We start from the raw sequence: 14,797 nt of genomic DNA on the forward strand, positions 1-14,797 counted from the left end.
TAGCCACAAAAAGGTGTACCACAGGACACACCTATCACACTTCCCAAATGTCTACAGTGAGGTCCTGAAAAAGTTGTCCACCAGATGACTGAAGACCTGGCCTCACAAACTCCCACTTTCATATTAGGTCAATGAAGAGAAAAATCAGTGACTGATATTGGTGAACAAAAATGAGTAACTTCTAAATGAAAACACTGTATGTTTCCAGCTCAAAATTCAAAATGTTGATTTTTTTAAATCAAAATGTCTGATTTTGAATTTGTTTCCATCATATCCACAGCTCATTAAAACTAGGTACAATGTTCCCAAAAATATTTGTGCATTTTTACCTGTTTTTCTTCCCTTCAATTTTGTCCAAATTCAACACTTCCAAGCCTTTTGACCAATCAAAATTATTACTAATTTATATCAGCTAGGAACAAATGTTCTGTAGTCTAATTTCATACCCCACTTACTCCCATTCTAGTGTTTTCATGAGGGGAGAGAGAAAGATAAGCACTCTCACACACACACATACTGAGTCGTTCAGAAACAAACTAATTTTTAGGTTGGCAATTCTTTTCATGCTGTTAGAAAAGTTAGGTTTTCACATTTTCAACCTCCAGTCCAGTGACGGGGGAAAAAATCTGTATATTTATGTGGTGCCATAGCACAGTCTTTAAAGCTTTATGGAGAACTTACGTCATCTTCTGAAATAGTATGTATTAGGCTGTTTAGGAGACAGAACACCCTATCTGTCAGGTGGCCAATTTTCTGCTGAAGCATATCAGGGGTATGTTCTTTCCATTTTTATTGCACCACATGTTATTTTCAGATTTCAGAAAATAAGAAATACTTATAAATAAAATAACCTGTGAATTTTATTTATTCAAAAAAAAGGACACAGCAAGATGTAATATGGAATGGAAAGGGAAAGACAGGAAAATATTTTCTAAGAAAGTATTCCTTATCCCATGAATATTTTTTTTTAATAATAGAGATTTCTCTGTAAAGGATGAGATTAACTAGGTAACTATACTGTTCTGATTAAAAACTCACTCCAAAATATGCTTCTGAGTCTCAAGTCCTTCCTTGTTTTTTTTAAAGTTTTGGAAAATCTGAGTTAACTCTTTCATCCAGAAATACTTATCCTTTAATTTTGTAAACTCTGCATGGCTTGATCCAGTCTAGAACTATAAAGCATGGGATGACCATGGAAAGTCCAGTATAACTAGTGGCAAAACCTCAAAGGTAGTGAAATGTTCACAACAGAAATCTTGTTTTTACAAGACATTCTTTGCACAAGATATTTTTCAAAGACACATCTGAGCTGGTTCTATGAAACCTTTAGTGCTTTTGACATTGCTTTTGATGATACTGCTACCCTGCATCAACAACATAAAACAAGTTGACATCCTCACATTTTTGGTGTAACGCCTCTAACAAACCCTTGTTAATAATATCCTGTTCTCAACTCAAATCTGAAGCACCAGAGCTAGGAAATTCTATTTCTTACATGCAAAACTTGGTATTTCTTAGGAAAGTTCCAACTCCTCTTTTTCTTGCCACTTACCATCTCCAAAAAGCTGTAGAATGGCAAGATCAACCTGGCGCTTCCAGCCTGAGTCCTTTTGGATGGCAATGCCATAGCCAGTGGAGGCAAACACTTTCCCACTCCCAATTGTCACCAGCTTACAGCCTTCATCTCTGCCAGCCATGTAGTTTAGCACTGCTGCATCATAAATGAAAGCATCCAGCTTCCTGCACAGGTGCAAGAAACAAGAGGGATAGTACAGAAAAGAGAGAATCTGTATGAGTTCAAAGGTGTTCCCAGGTAATTAAGGCAGAAACGAACCTCTTTCAGATAGACTACAACAGGTTGCATCTTCACCTTCATCAGAGTTAAGTAAAATCTGAGCCTAGAATCTGTTTACAGGTGAAGCTAGATTATAAATGAGGACTGTCTATTTCTTTCTGACTCTTTGATAATCATAATTTCTGATCTCAAAGAAAATTTGGAATACAAACATACTGCAAGATAAAGATGAATGAAGAGCAAGTCAAGGGGATCTGTAGTCCTAAGAATAGCTTATATTTTTGTACTGCCTTTCATCTCAAAGGAACCTAAAATACTTTATAAAATGTATCAATATTAGATAGCAAAGTAGGGGTTGGAGTAAGGAAATTATTATCTCCGATTCAAACTGCTGGCATAACTTAGCTGAGCAAAATGTAATTTTTTCAAATTAAATATCGTCAGGACATCATGTTTAACTCCTCAGTTACTGTGAAAAGCACTACTGGATCTTTACTGATGTCAAGTGGCCACGATAGCAGCTTTATGGTTTACCATGCTGAGCAGCTCTTTGGTAAAGAGTGCTTAGCTGAAAACCACAAGAAAAATTCTGTTTCAACACAGAGAAATCCCTGTTATGGCTGGGGTGGGTAGACAGCACAACCGACTGATGAGAGCCTTCCTCTCACTGCAACAAATTGATTTGGGTGTGGGGGGCAGTCTCAGGGGGCTGCATCTTCCACATAACCAAAGACAGCCAATGAGTAAATCCTCCCACTGGATCTGAAATGAAGCACTTTCCGACAAAAGACCGAAGACCTTCCACCTTGCACATTCTCACACCCACACTGTCTTTTCAATCCACCTCCTGCACATATATTTCCAGTATGGCGATTATCTCAGTTCAAGTGCGTATCTGTGGGGAGGTCTGTCCAAGGGTGGATATGAAGCCAGGATGACATCTACCGCAAGTGATGAGCTCTATTTCATCCATATATTTCCAGGACAGAGCATATTTATTTCCTGGATGATGACTATCCTGGCAAATGTACCTTCCCAGGATGGCATCCAACAATGGTACAATCATTTATAATGGGCTGTGTGCCTCTGAACCTGGCAAACAGGTTTAGGAATATTCAGTCAATCTAGTAATTAAATTGGCTGAACATCTTCATTCATGCTTTGGAATGAACTTTCTCATAAGAGTGCAATACGAGTGCAAGCAAGAATTTTTTTTCATTGAGGCTGGGCTCTGACAAACAAAATGGTCAGCTCTGGGAGGAGGTCTTTAATTATAAAGGACAAAGGCTTGCAAAATGGGGTTTTCATGTAGCTCCTTTACAGATTCACTGCAATTAAAATAGGATGAGCTGTTCAAACATACTTTTTGCTAAAGATTTTTACCACATGTCCCAAATCACCGAAGGAAATGCTCCCATTTTATATACTTCTTCATTATTCAAACAACAATTTGTTCAGCCCTTGATACTAAAATATTCCAGAGAGAAGGGCTACTTCCAAACTATTTGCTTCAAGCACACCTTCCATTATACTGTATTAGCTAGTGATACACTGGGGTAGGATTAGTCTGACAAGGATTGTTTCAGCTTCCTGATTAACATAATCTTTTATACACAGAAGGAGTGAAAACAAAGGAATTTCCAGATGACAGTATAAATGCTCTGAAAAAAACTTTGTCCACAGAGGTCTGTGAGCTTTTCCTGTGTATGCATAAGGACCCATCAGCATGAAACATCTTAATGAAACAAGGTACTCGGGACTAATATACACAAGGCTAACATACACAAGGGTACAGAAGATCCTCTTTTTTTTTTTTTTTCAAATAGTCTTATAAACACAGCAAAACCAGAAGCTCTTACATAGATGTCAATAGAAAAACCTGGCTAAGAGAACCACAAAATTATTCTTCTGTGCTGTGTGTAGTCTTGCTATACTTTTACTGTGGAATAATAATGAAGGCTCATTTTCCAAATCCCACAAAAAATTTTCCAAACAAGCATGCAAGGAAGTCAGGTTTCTGTGGTGAGTAAGCATGGAAGAAGAAAGCCTCACCCAGTCTTCAGCGAGAACAGTGCATCATCCACCCCCCTCTGATTGAACTTCACCATGTAGCTGTGCATTTCAGGGTAGTTGTTGCGAATGTTCCTTTCCGTGCTGCCATTGGGAACCGTCCCAAAGCGGAAAGGGGGCGAAAAGTCATTGGGTTTCTGGAACTGGAGAGACAGAAAAAGAATATTTCTCACAATCTTTCAGCAAGAAGCAGTCATCTGAATGAGAGAACACACTCTCCTCAGAAGGCAGTTCTTATTTTATTTTACTATCATTAGGTGAAAAACATTATCAAGAAGATACTATATTTCACTATTTTCAAACACAAACATCTCCTGTTAGTGCCTAAGAACCAAGAAATGAATCTGAGCAACGTGGTCTTTTTATCCACTCTGGATTAAGTGCATAAAATAGCCGGTGATCAAAGATTAAAAGGAGGTTAGATAAAATGAAAAAGGAAAAGGTAACAGCGGCTTTAGAACACAGTCAAGGAAAGATTTTCAATAAAATCTATGTGCATTTTATCCACAAAGTGTCATTTATTTTCTAAGTATCTTTTTCAGCTCTATGGATGCCTTTGCACTTCCTGATTCTGACTGAAGTAGAAAATTAATGAGGAGAGATGCCTCTCATACCACCTCACACCCACTTCACCAAATGAATGATCAGCTTTCAAATTTTGGGCAAATGTCCCAAATGAAATGCTGTTAGTGGTTGCAAGTCACTAGTAACATTTGAAGCCTAGAACAGAGCTGGCAGAATACTCCAATCCTTTTGCTGCTCCCAAGAAATACATTCATCATAACATTCCCCTACGGCTGCAAGGCTGTGAGATTTTATATGCCACTTGCTTAACTCAAGTCATAATCAATGCTCTCTGGGGTTTTATGAGCAGTAAAATTTAGATTGTCAATTATCAAGACTGCTTAAAACCCCTAGAACGAGCAGATGGGAAGGAGCACAGAATTGTAAGCCGAGAACTGAATAAGCAGTAAAGAAAAAGATGCAAAAGTAGGTTAGATGTAGGGAAGCCCCCTCCTTTCCTGATATATCAAGCAGTAGCTTGCCTGCTGCTAATTCTTTTCCCCCAACTGTGACTGTATATTTGGATGATCCTGAGAAGCATGCTAAGAACATGCTAATGGTCAGACCAAACCCACTTAACAGCAACAGTTCACCTGGTACATGAATATATGCAGTCATGTACTGCCACCTTCTGTAGTGGAAATGTGGTTACGGTCTATAGCTATAGCTTAAAAAAACATGCAGATGAGCCTTGTTATTGAGTTCTGAAAGCCAGTTTGGAATCTCATAAACTCAGCTGAGGAGGCCAAAGCCACTGAAGCAGTGTATCCCATTCACAACATCTCAGCAATAAGGCCAACCAGAAGCTGTGTCTGTGGGTACGTGAACGCACCGTTCACATCACCTGTTTCTATGTACCAGTCAACTCATCTGGCTGTGCAAGAAATCATCTCTCCAGTCTGGATGGTGAGACGAGCTGGCTGTTATGTGCACACATGAGTGTGTGAGAGAGAACATATCTCCTGCTGCTTTAGGCCAATAGAAAATATCAGGGCTGTTTTTTGAAACACAGGTTGGCACATCAAAAAAGAAAAGAGGTTTCACATAGCATAAAACAGGCAGTAAGGTGGCTTTTAGAATCTTGTCACACCTGATAGGGATGAAGACAAATGCATAGTTATCAAAACCTGTAATGAAAGCAAACTTTGATGGGAGAAAAATCACTGCAGCATGCTAAAATTACTGGTTTTTACCAATCTGATTATAGCAGCAACTTAGGGCACCCATCCCAAGAAGGGCATTACCATACCATGTGCAAAGGAACACAGTCTCTCCCCTGACATGCTAAAACAGGAGTTCGCAAAGTGGGCAGCTTGCTTCCCCAGAGGCCTCAAAACCCAGCCCAGAGGGCAGATGGGGCACCCCATATCCCCATAGCGCCCTCCAACAGAGTAAAGTCAGCAGGGCAAGCAGCAGGCAGGACCAACCAACGCTGATGTGACCTCAGCTTCAGCATGCCCTTTGGAAGGGCAGCAGCTATGAGAGCCTCTCTCTGAGCCCAAAGAGTGTCAAGAGAAAAAGGGGCCCACCCAATGTCCATTTTATACCTCCACCCTCCATTCCCAGTGATACAATCTCTAGTTTTGTGTGCTTCTATCACTGTGTCTATGAACTGGAGTAAGAAGGATTATAGAGTCAGGCAGGGCTGTGATAAGGGAAAGGATCCCACTTCTGAACTATCCTTTGTACCCCCTGTGTTCCAGGGCCCATCTTAACAGTCAAGAGGTGAAAGGCTCAATATTTAATTTTTAACCTCCTGAGCAATCAGTAAATAAATGAAAACATTCCTCTTGAAGGAAATTACTCTTTTTGGCAACTGGAAAAGCATTTTTTCTAGAGAAGGAAGCCAGGCTGACAGCTTCTACAAAACCACATACTGTGCATTTGCTCACCATCCCTTAACCCCTGCTCATTCCTCAGTCAGAACAGATCTGCAAATGCAAATGCAAATTATTCTCCACACACCCACACACACTTCAACCATAGCCTGGTCAACAACAAGACAGGAAACAGTCTGAAAGGATCCATATGGGACCCACACCAGCGGTCTTTAGAAGGTTGGCACAGCTCAGTCCAGGGAAGGAGGGATCTCCAAAGAGCTCTCCAAAGCCAAAAACTGCTGCATCTTTCTAAGTTAACTTCTGCCCCACACAGCTCATACTGAAGGAGCAAGAAGACATGCAAGCCTTCCCAGAAAACACACGGGACAGATGGGGAAGGAGTGTGTCCTCTCCTGGCAACAAGATGGAGGAACTTGTGTGGGGGAACTGGAGAAGATCCATAAGGAGGAAAGTTAATTGACACTGTTGTCAAAGAGTTCAGTAAGGAAAGCCACTTGTTTGGCTTCTCCCAAGGGCTGGGAGAGTGGGCCTGGATCAGAAGTGTCAGCACCAGGGAAGCAGAGCACTTTGGCAGGCTGGTCTAAAAGGAGTCTGAGAAACATGAGACACAATGCAGGGGCTGTTACATGGAGGCAGCCTGTGCAGAGGTAATCTCAGTAAACGTCGACAAAGGAATTAACCGCAGATATTGACAGAAAGGGTAAGAATTTAAAATAATGAGAGAGCTCTCCCATAACGTAAATGTTTCTTCTGCCAGAGCCCTAAGTCACAACTACTCTCCCCCAGGCATCTGCAAAGAACAGCCCTGTGCGACTCCGACTCGGCAAAAAAATATGGTGATAACAGGGGAGGGGAAGATAAGAAACTGCACTGGTTGCTGAGCAACCCAGCTGCAGAGAGTCACAGGGCAAACAGGGCTGTACAGGGCCCACACTTGTAGGAGCCCCACCTCACACTTCCCTACAGCAGGAGCCCTGTCCCACTGCCCAGCTTTACCTACCTCGAGGGGTGACTGCCTGGGAGGGAACCTGCAGGGCTCAGCTGCAGCCCTGCACCCAAAGAGACCCCAGGCGGAAGCGTACCCCACCTGCAGCCTCCTGCTTGCTCACCACGGGGCCTCGGTCTCGAGATGCTCCCCTTGTACCCAAGGCGATGTGACACGCTCTCCCCCATGAAAGAAATCCCTTACGGAGCTGGCTTCACATCAAATGTTGGAGGGAGGTGGATGCTAGAAATGGGGGCGGGAAGCAGACACCAAGTGTGAGTGAAGGGCTGGGGTGGCTTTGGGATGTAAGACGCCTGTGTTCAAAGCCCAGCAGCTGCCCACCTCTTCAACCCCTCACTCCAAAAATTGAAATCAAGAAGCATTAAGTCCAAATCAGACCACGGCTTTGGGAAAGTAACCTGTCAGAGTCAGAGAGCAGAAATCTTCCTGCTCTGGAGAGCGATAAACACACAGGCTGGGGGCTATTAGCACATTCAGAGTGGAGAGCCCCTTTACTGCTCCCCCCCACAACTCGCCATGAGAGCTGTCAGCACCAGCAGCAGCAGCGAGAGTGGGTTTAAGTGACTTGTCTGGCAGAGCTGTTTCATTAGCAATTTGGAGCCATGCCATGCAGAAAGCAGCATTGTTCTCAGATGTTCGAATATCAATCTGCATAATGAAACAGTGATAGGAGCTTTTCCCATTCAGGCAGCCATGATTGGAGGGGATTCAGGAATGAGGGGAAGGGGTTATGTCTAATTGGCCACAATTAATTTGATGAGAATTTTTTTTCAATATATTGTCTATCACCAAATGGTTCCTACAGAAAAGCGCATCTGCACTTATTTATCTGCCTGATGTAGGCCCTGTTTACACTGTAAAGTGTTTGCCAATAGCATTGAAAGCAGTTTCCCAAACTCAGCAAGCTCTCACAACAAAAAGGCTCTTTTTTATCAGTCAATCTACTTTTACACTGCCTTAAAAAAAAAAGTCCCCTGCTGGATAACATAACGAGCTGGCAAAACTTGTGGTGAGTGTGTGTGCATATATAGTGCCTTGCCCTTACACAGCTTCTTTGGGAGGGCTCCTTGCACATTGTAAGGCCCAGACCCTCAGTTTAAATTTTCTACCACAGGAAGCTCCACAGTTCTGACAGGCCAAAATAAGGTCCCCAGGTTCAGCTCCTCCGTTAGCTGCAAGTCCAAAAGAGCTTGAGCCCATGTTAGATACCCTGGACTCAGTTCATTTGCCCAAGTGTAAAGTGCCAAGTTGAGATGCCCCAGGGAATTTCACCGTGGGAGCAGGTCTCTCAGATCCTGTGTCGAATTTGCCAGCCACCTGAGGGTATTTTTGGGTACCCAGGTGCACCTAAATTCGCTCTAAACATCTACATTTGCACAACTGAATCTAGCCAAGGGCCCATTTGGCCCTCAGGACAGCTTCTCCCACCAAAAGTACAGAGAGCCAGCCATTGTGGGTAATAGACAGCCCAAAGTGCCCACGACTCTCTTGAACTTGCCCATCAGGGCATCAGTCACAACCTTTTGTGCAGGCACCTATAAGCAGCACTCTGCTTGCTCTTTGGCAGCCATACAACCAGCAGATATCTGTTGTGGCACAGGCCAAATATCTCTAAAAAAAGATGACATTTATTAGTGAGCTGCAACATAAGATTTAGTGACATCAGGCTAGAAAAGCTAAGTCCATGCTCCAGTGCATAATTTTAGCACAACCTCTCTGCATTGCCCAAACATCCTTGATTGTCCCCTCTTGCTCTAGTTCAGCTGCATGTCACTACAGTCATCTTGCACCTTTCTTCATTGTCTGGGAATCCAGTCAGGCTATTTGCACAGCAGCTTTAAAAGAACTTGTTAAAAATTAAAGGGTGGGTCAGTGGTTTTCAGGTCTAACTCCAAGGCAGTTCTATGCCTACACTTAAGTCTTGACAGACTACACATGTCCATAGCAACATGTCTTGCCCTGCCTGCCTTGCTTCTGTATCCTCTGTTTCAGCCAGGAAATGAACTCCTTCACAGCTAATGGATGACTGTCAAAGAGAGGAGGCTTGTCCTTTTCATACCCCCAAAATATGTAATTTTTGTCCCCCAAGCTGCACCGTGAACAATGCCACAAAGTCACAAACCTGGATCTGGCCCTGAGAAGATGTATGCTTTGCCCCTCTCTCTCCAGTGGGTCTCTTCTAGACGCCACAGTTCCGGACAGCTCTTCATTCAGCCTGCTGTGGAAGATGCCTAGTGCTGGAGACCCCCCATTCCCTGGACAACCTACACCAGGGATTTACTGTTAGAAAGTTCTTCCAAGCATTTGAACTAAAGCCTTCCTGTTGCAATCCTGCTGCAATATTTGGTATTATATCTTCACCATGGACAGGAAAATCAGAATAGTCTCTTCTTCTCTGAAGGTGCATTTTATGTTTTTGAAGACCATTGAGCTGTTTCTTCTCCGTGTTCTTGCATTGGGTCTAAAGAGGCCCAGTTTCCTCAGTCTTTCTTTGCAAGCTGGATTAGCTAGACCTCCAACAATTGTTGCTGCTGTCCTTTGGCTGTATCCAGTAGGTCTTTCCTTGACTTACCTTTGGTTGGCGGACATGTTCTCCACCTCCACTGTACCAAGAATAATCTGATCAGGACCCCAAGATGCTGAGAGAACGTTACACTAAAAAAGCTTGCAGCAAGACAATAAAAGTATTGCTAGTGAGAGTTAATACTCATTATTACTCTCCTCAGTGCCTCTCTATGTTATATCCTTTTCGCTCTGTCCTTTAGTCTTGTCATCTGAAGCTTGCAAGTTCTTCAAAGCTGTAACTCTGTCCTGATTTGCATTCAGATGGTGACCAGTTGCTTTCGGTAATGTCAATCATCACTGCCAGTGCCATCTTCAGGATTTTTACTGTATTTTTTTCTTTATCTGGCTTGCTTATGCACATAGGCACATCCACACAACTGTGCCCCATCACTTGTCCTGGTAGAGGAAGTGCTCTACAGATTCCCAGTGTGGAGCCTGCTCTATTGCTATGTTGGTGCAGGGCACTTTTACATTGCTACAACAGCATCCCAGCTAGGAGTGTGCCAGCCCAACAGCGTAGGGAGAAAATCGTACTGCAAACCTAAATCATAGCACTGGTACAATAATCTGTGAGGATAGCAGACTAAAGGGACTGTGCTGCTCACTCCTCTATTACTCATGAATCTCTTGTACAGATACTTCTCAAGCTTCATTCCTAAAGCATCACTTTCCCCTCTGCACAGTCACCTAGCTTTGACATTACAGATATTTTTTGCTTGCAAGGTGGAACTCACAGCCATTTCTAAGTGACTACAAGTTTTCCAGATCCTCCTTTTACCCTAGCTCTGATTTCCTCTCTTATTCTGCATTCCCTCAAAAATACCACCCTCCACCTCCTCAGCAGCAGCTGGGACTCCTCACAGCTCAGAATCCAGTTGCCACATCAACTCTTCCTGATTGTTGGGCCCAGTCACTGAAATCAGCCCTAAGATTGCAATGGCAAAAACCCAGTTTCTTGTCTTCACCAGTCAAACAATACATGCCTTGATTTATAAACAAACAAACAAACAAAAAGGAATTAACAGCATCAAATTCAAAATAAGCCAGTTTTGGGAGGGCATAAAAAAACCTTGTGCTCCCTCAGACTTTGAGCCTTATCTTATTATTCAATACCTGGTGATGTTTCAAATTCTCTGGTCTTGCTTTGCATAGTGCTTTCACCCATGAATTCCTCTAGATAAGTCTGAGAAAGGAGTTATCAGTTAGTGCTGCTGACTGCAACAAAGTTGGCAAAGAATTAGATTAAAGTCACTTTTAAAGGAAGACGTAGGGTGATTCAGACCCACAAACATGAAAAGAAATATCTATGAATGTCTGGTGGTGAAAGAGGGACATGTGTGGGTCAGGGAAGGGAACAGAGCAACCTAGGGACAATGCAGAGGTGAGGGGGGGCAGGTGAAAGCAAAAGACAGGAGTTCAAATATAGCAACTTTAAAAATAGTTGTCCTTGTAAAATAACTGAGATGAAAACAGAGATCCAATCGGTGGAAGAAGCTGCCATCACATGCAGTTATTGCCAGAGCAATGCACACAGTAGGATTGTGCAGCCTCTTTGTAAGCTGGATTGCTATGTGCAGACCTGCTCTGTGCTGCTTCTGCACAGAGCAGAAGACTGCAAACCTTGGGCAGTGCAGCATCGCCCCAAACAGGTGGCATTTCGGGAATCCCATGTCTTCCATAGCCAGACCTACATGCTCGTGCATGGGGACTACACTGCCCTTCTGCTGACCCAGATGTTACAGATACATGAGACCTGTGGGGCCACTCCAGGATCAGACCATCACATGTGAACAGAGTCCACCCACCATCAACAAACCAGGTGTCTTCTGGGCCTGCCGAGTGTGTGAGCATTATGCAGACTCTGTGCAGCTTCTCCATGCGAAATGTAACACTAAGGCTTTAAAACTTCCTCAGGAAACATTTGGCAGGCTATAGGATTCAAGTCAGTCACCCTGTTAGGTATCCCTCAAGCCTGACCAGAGAACTTCATCTGTAGTGGAATCACTGAGCTTCATCAGTCAGAGATGAAAGCTCCTTGCTCAGCCCTAATGTTAGTAGGTGTGGTATCAGATGAGCACAGTCATATCTGTTGCAATTAAGTGGGCTATGGGATCTTAGCTACAATACACTTAACTTTTGCTTGCATGCATGTAGAGGATGAAGATCATCTGTTTATCCCAGCATCAAATCATGCTATGTATTCCATCCTTGGAAGTCAGCTTCCTTGAAAGCTAAACACAACGGGTCAAAAGGCACTTACTGAATAATGCCAAGCAAGCACAAAACAGAAATTACTGAGGCAGAAAGATGCTGATTAGTACACTCATGTTAATATCATTAGAAGTGTAGATGTTCAGTCAGAGGGAGAAAATTAACTGATGAAAAAGACCTTGAGAGGAGAGGTAGCAGCTAGGTACAGAGGAGTTTGAAATCTACTTTGTTTGCACATGAGACAGCTGGTTAACAAATTATGAAACACTGAGAAATTTAGGGGATGTCATGTGGTGGGGGAGCATTTTCACTAAGAAAGGCAGATCAGAGCCTCTTATCTTCCGAGCACTAATAGTAACCAACCTGCTTCAGAACCTTGTATGTGGGTACCAACCACTGGGCAGTAGGGTGAAACCTTGCACAAGTGTGGCAAACCTCCCAAAGACTTCACTGGGGCCAGAATTTTCATCCAAGTAGTTAGAAAAGCCTAGTCATCACATTAGTGCAATTTCTTAAGCACCTCTGCAGGCAGGGAGGCAATGCAAAAAGCAGGGCACTCAAGGCAGGGCAGCTGGGGCATCCCAGCACCATCCCAGAGGTCAGAGATAATGCCTTCCTTTAGCCTTCCGCAGAAAGCTGCCTCCCATCTGCAAGCAGATGACAGCAGAGGAATGAAAGCCGTATCACTCCCTTGAGAGTCCTGGGGCACAAGAGCAGGTACACCTGAAGCAAGCAAGCCTGCTGGGCCATCAAGACTCAGGGGAAGTTTGACCTTGAATAGCCAAGGGCCTGGGAGAAGCAGGGCTCCTTTCCACCAGGTGAAGTAAAAATGCCAGGAAAGATACAACCTGCCAAATAGCTATCAAGTATGTGTATGCATATATAATTTAAAATGTCACGGTCACAAGCCATAAGCAATGAAAGAGGTCAGGGAGGCTGTTGTATTTTTTTTGAATCCTGTAGGTCTCATCCTCCCATCCCCTCCTCACCAGCAATTCAGCCCTGATCTTTCAGATGAAGGAGTCCAGCTCTCATCTCTCAGACTGCCAAATCCTGGTGGCAGGGCCATTGTCTTTTATTTGACTGCAGAGTGCCAAGTACATTTACGGCACCATATAAATAATAAATAAAAATATTCATTGCTTCCCTCTCTGCTGACTTATACTGACGTGAGAAGCAGGACAATCTTTTGCTCCCCCCCCTCCTTCCCCCCATTATGTAACTCTCTGAAGACAGCTTTTTCCAGACTGCCAAACAATTAGCACAGAAGCGACCAAATTTGCCCAGAGCCTCCAAAGGGTTAGCTCCAAGAGCTGGTTAAAAGGAAGATGAAGTGTCAGTGGTGGCCAAGGTCTGGGAAAGGCCAGGATGGCACAGCGGGGGGAATGCAAAAGCTGCAAGCTAAGGACCATGCCGTGGCCCCATCGCTGATATCCCTCATCCAGCAACTCTAACACGTGCTGCCAGTAAAGCCCAAGGGGTTGCATTTCTCCCTTTCCAGCAAGGATGAATTAAGCCTGTGGTCTGACTCTGAGTATCCCCTTCCCATGTATCTTACCTGCTTAAGTTCTCAATGAAACTGCATTTTAACTGGCACTAATCCTGAAGAGTCCCATTACAAATTTTTACTGCCATTAAATCCCCCAAGATCAACAGAAAAGAGAGAATCCTGAGAGACTGAGTCAAGGCTAAAGCATATCGCAGCCTCCTCGCTGCTCTGCACTACGAAGCCCTGAGCTAAAAAAAAGAGGGAGAATGACAAAGAAAGTAGGACTGAAGTGGAGGGAGAAAAAGCATGCTTGAAAACCCACTGACTTTAAACATTTATAGCCTTAAAACTACTGAATCACTTCTTAGCACAAAGGCACAGAGGTTTTTCCAAGGATCTCAGAAAGCATAAAAATTGTGCCAATCCAAAGAGTGCAGAATGACTAAATCTACAATAAATGTACCCATCTACAACTGTAAAAAATTATCTGAGATCATCTTTATGTACACAATAAATGTAAGTCACCAGTTAGAAAGATCTATTACTAACACACGATATGCTGTAGCTATTTTAACAGCTATTTATTAATATGAAGACTAGGATAATACATAATTACACAGATATATACTGCACTACATAGTATTTGTAAATAGTTCATACTATAGTAACTGATATTTACAAAGAGGTGCAAAGAAATCATCAGATTTTAAGGCATAAAATTGCAGACTATCAGAGCTCTGAGTTTTCTACACTTCACTATGAACCAATGTTTGTTATACTAAGCACTAGTCAGTACCACTATTGTTATATATAAAGGTCATATTTAAGCAAAAGACTGAACACAATTCAACTTATCTACAGGAAGATGTCTCCCCAAAGAAGCACTGTGGAAATAAATTCAACAGCATGACAAAAGGTTTAGGGATTTGGGGTTTTGGAGACTTCCTTATTTTTTTGGGCTTTGGTCAAGTAAGGTGCATTGGACTCTAAGCATTTTAAAAAAGGTTCTGACTTATCACAAGAGGACAGAGTTGAAAGTGGCAGTCTTACTTCCGTCTAGCTAACTCATATCTCCACAAAGGTCTCCTGACAATAAAAATCATACTGCTTTTGAAAGGACTGCATATTTTCTGCTTTTGGACACTGCCACATAAAACTTCCTTTGTATCGTGCAGAAATGTGTGAAAGTACCACAAATGTCTGTTGACAGTAAATGCACAATCCCATGGAAGATTTGTACTACCTCCAAGCCATCC

General features: G+C 42.9%; 1 protein-coding gene across 1 annotated transcript in view; it reads right to left on the reverse strand.

Moving 5' to 3' along the window:
• The window catches only part of GRIN2B (glutamate ionotropic receptor NMDA type subunit 2B), a 166,512-nt gene that overhangs the window by 4,231 nt on the left and 147,484 nt on the right, over positions 1–14,797 (reverse strand). The window contains exons 9-10 of the mRNA XM_059816544.1: positions 3,848–4,008; positions 1,553–1,740 (exon numbers count right to left, since the gene is read on the reverse strand). Coding sequence (XP_059672527.1) covers positions 1,553–1,740; positions 3,848–4,008 — 349 coding nt within the window. The remainder of the gene's footprint in view (positions 1–1,552; positions 1,741–3,847; positions 4,009–14,797) is intronic.

The sequence above is a fragment of the Gavia stellata genome, chromosome 4, assembly GCF_030936135.1.
Source record: "Gavia stellata isolate bGavSte3 chromosome 4, bGavSte3.hap2, whole genome shotgun sequence".
NCBI classification, from domain to species: Eukaryota; Metazoa; Chordata; class Aves; order Gaviiformes; family Gaviidae; genus Gavia; species Gavia stellata.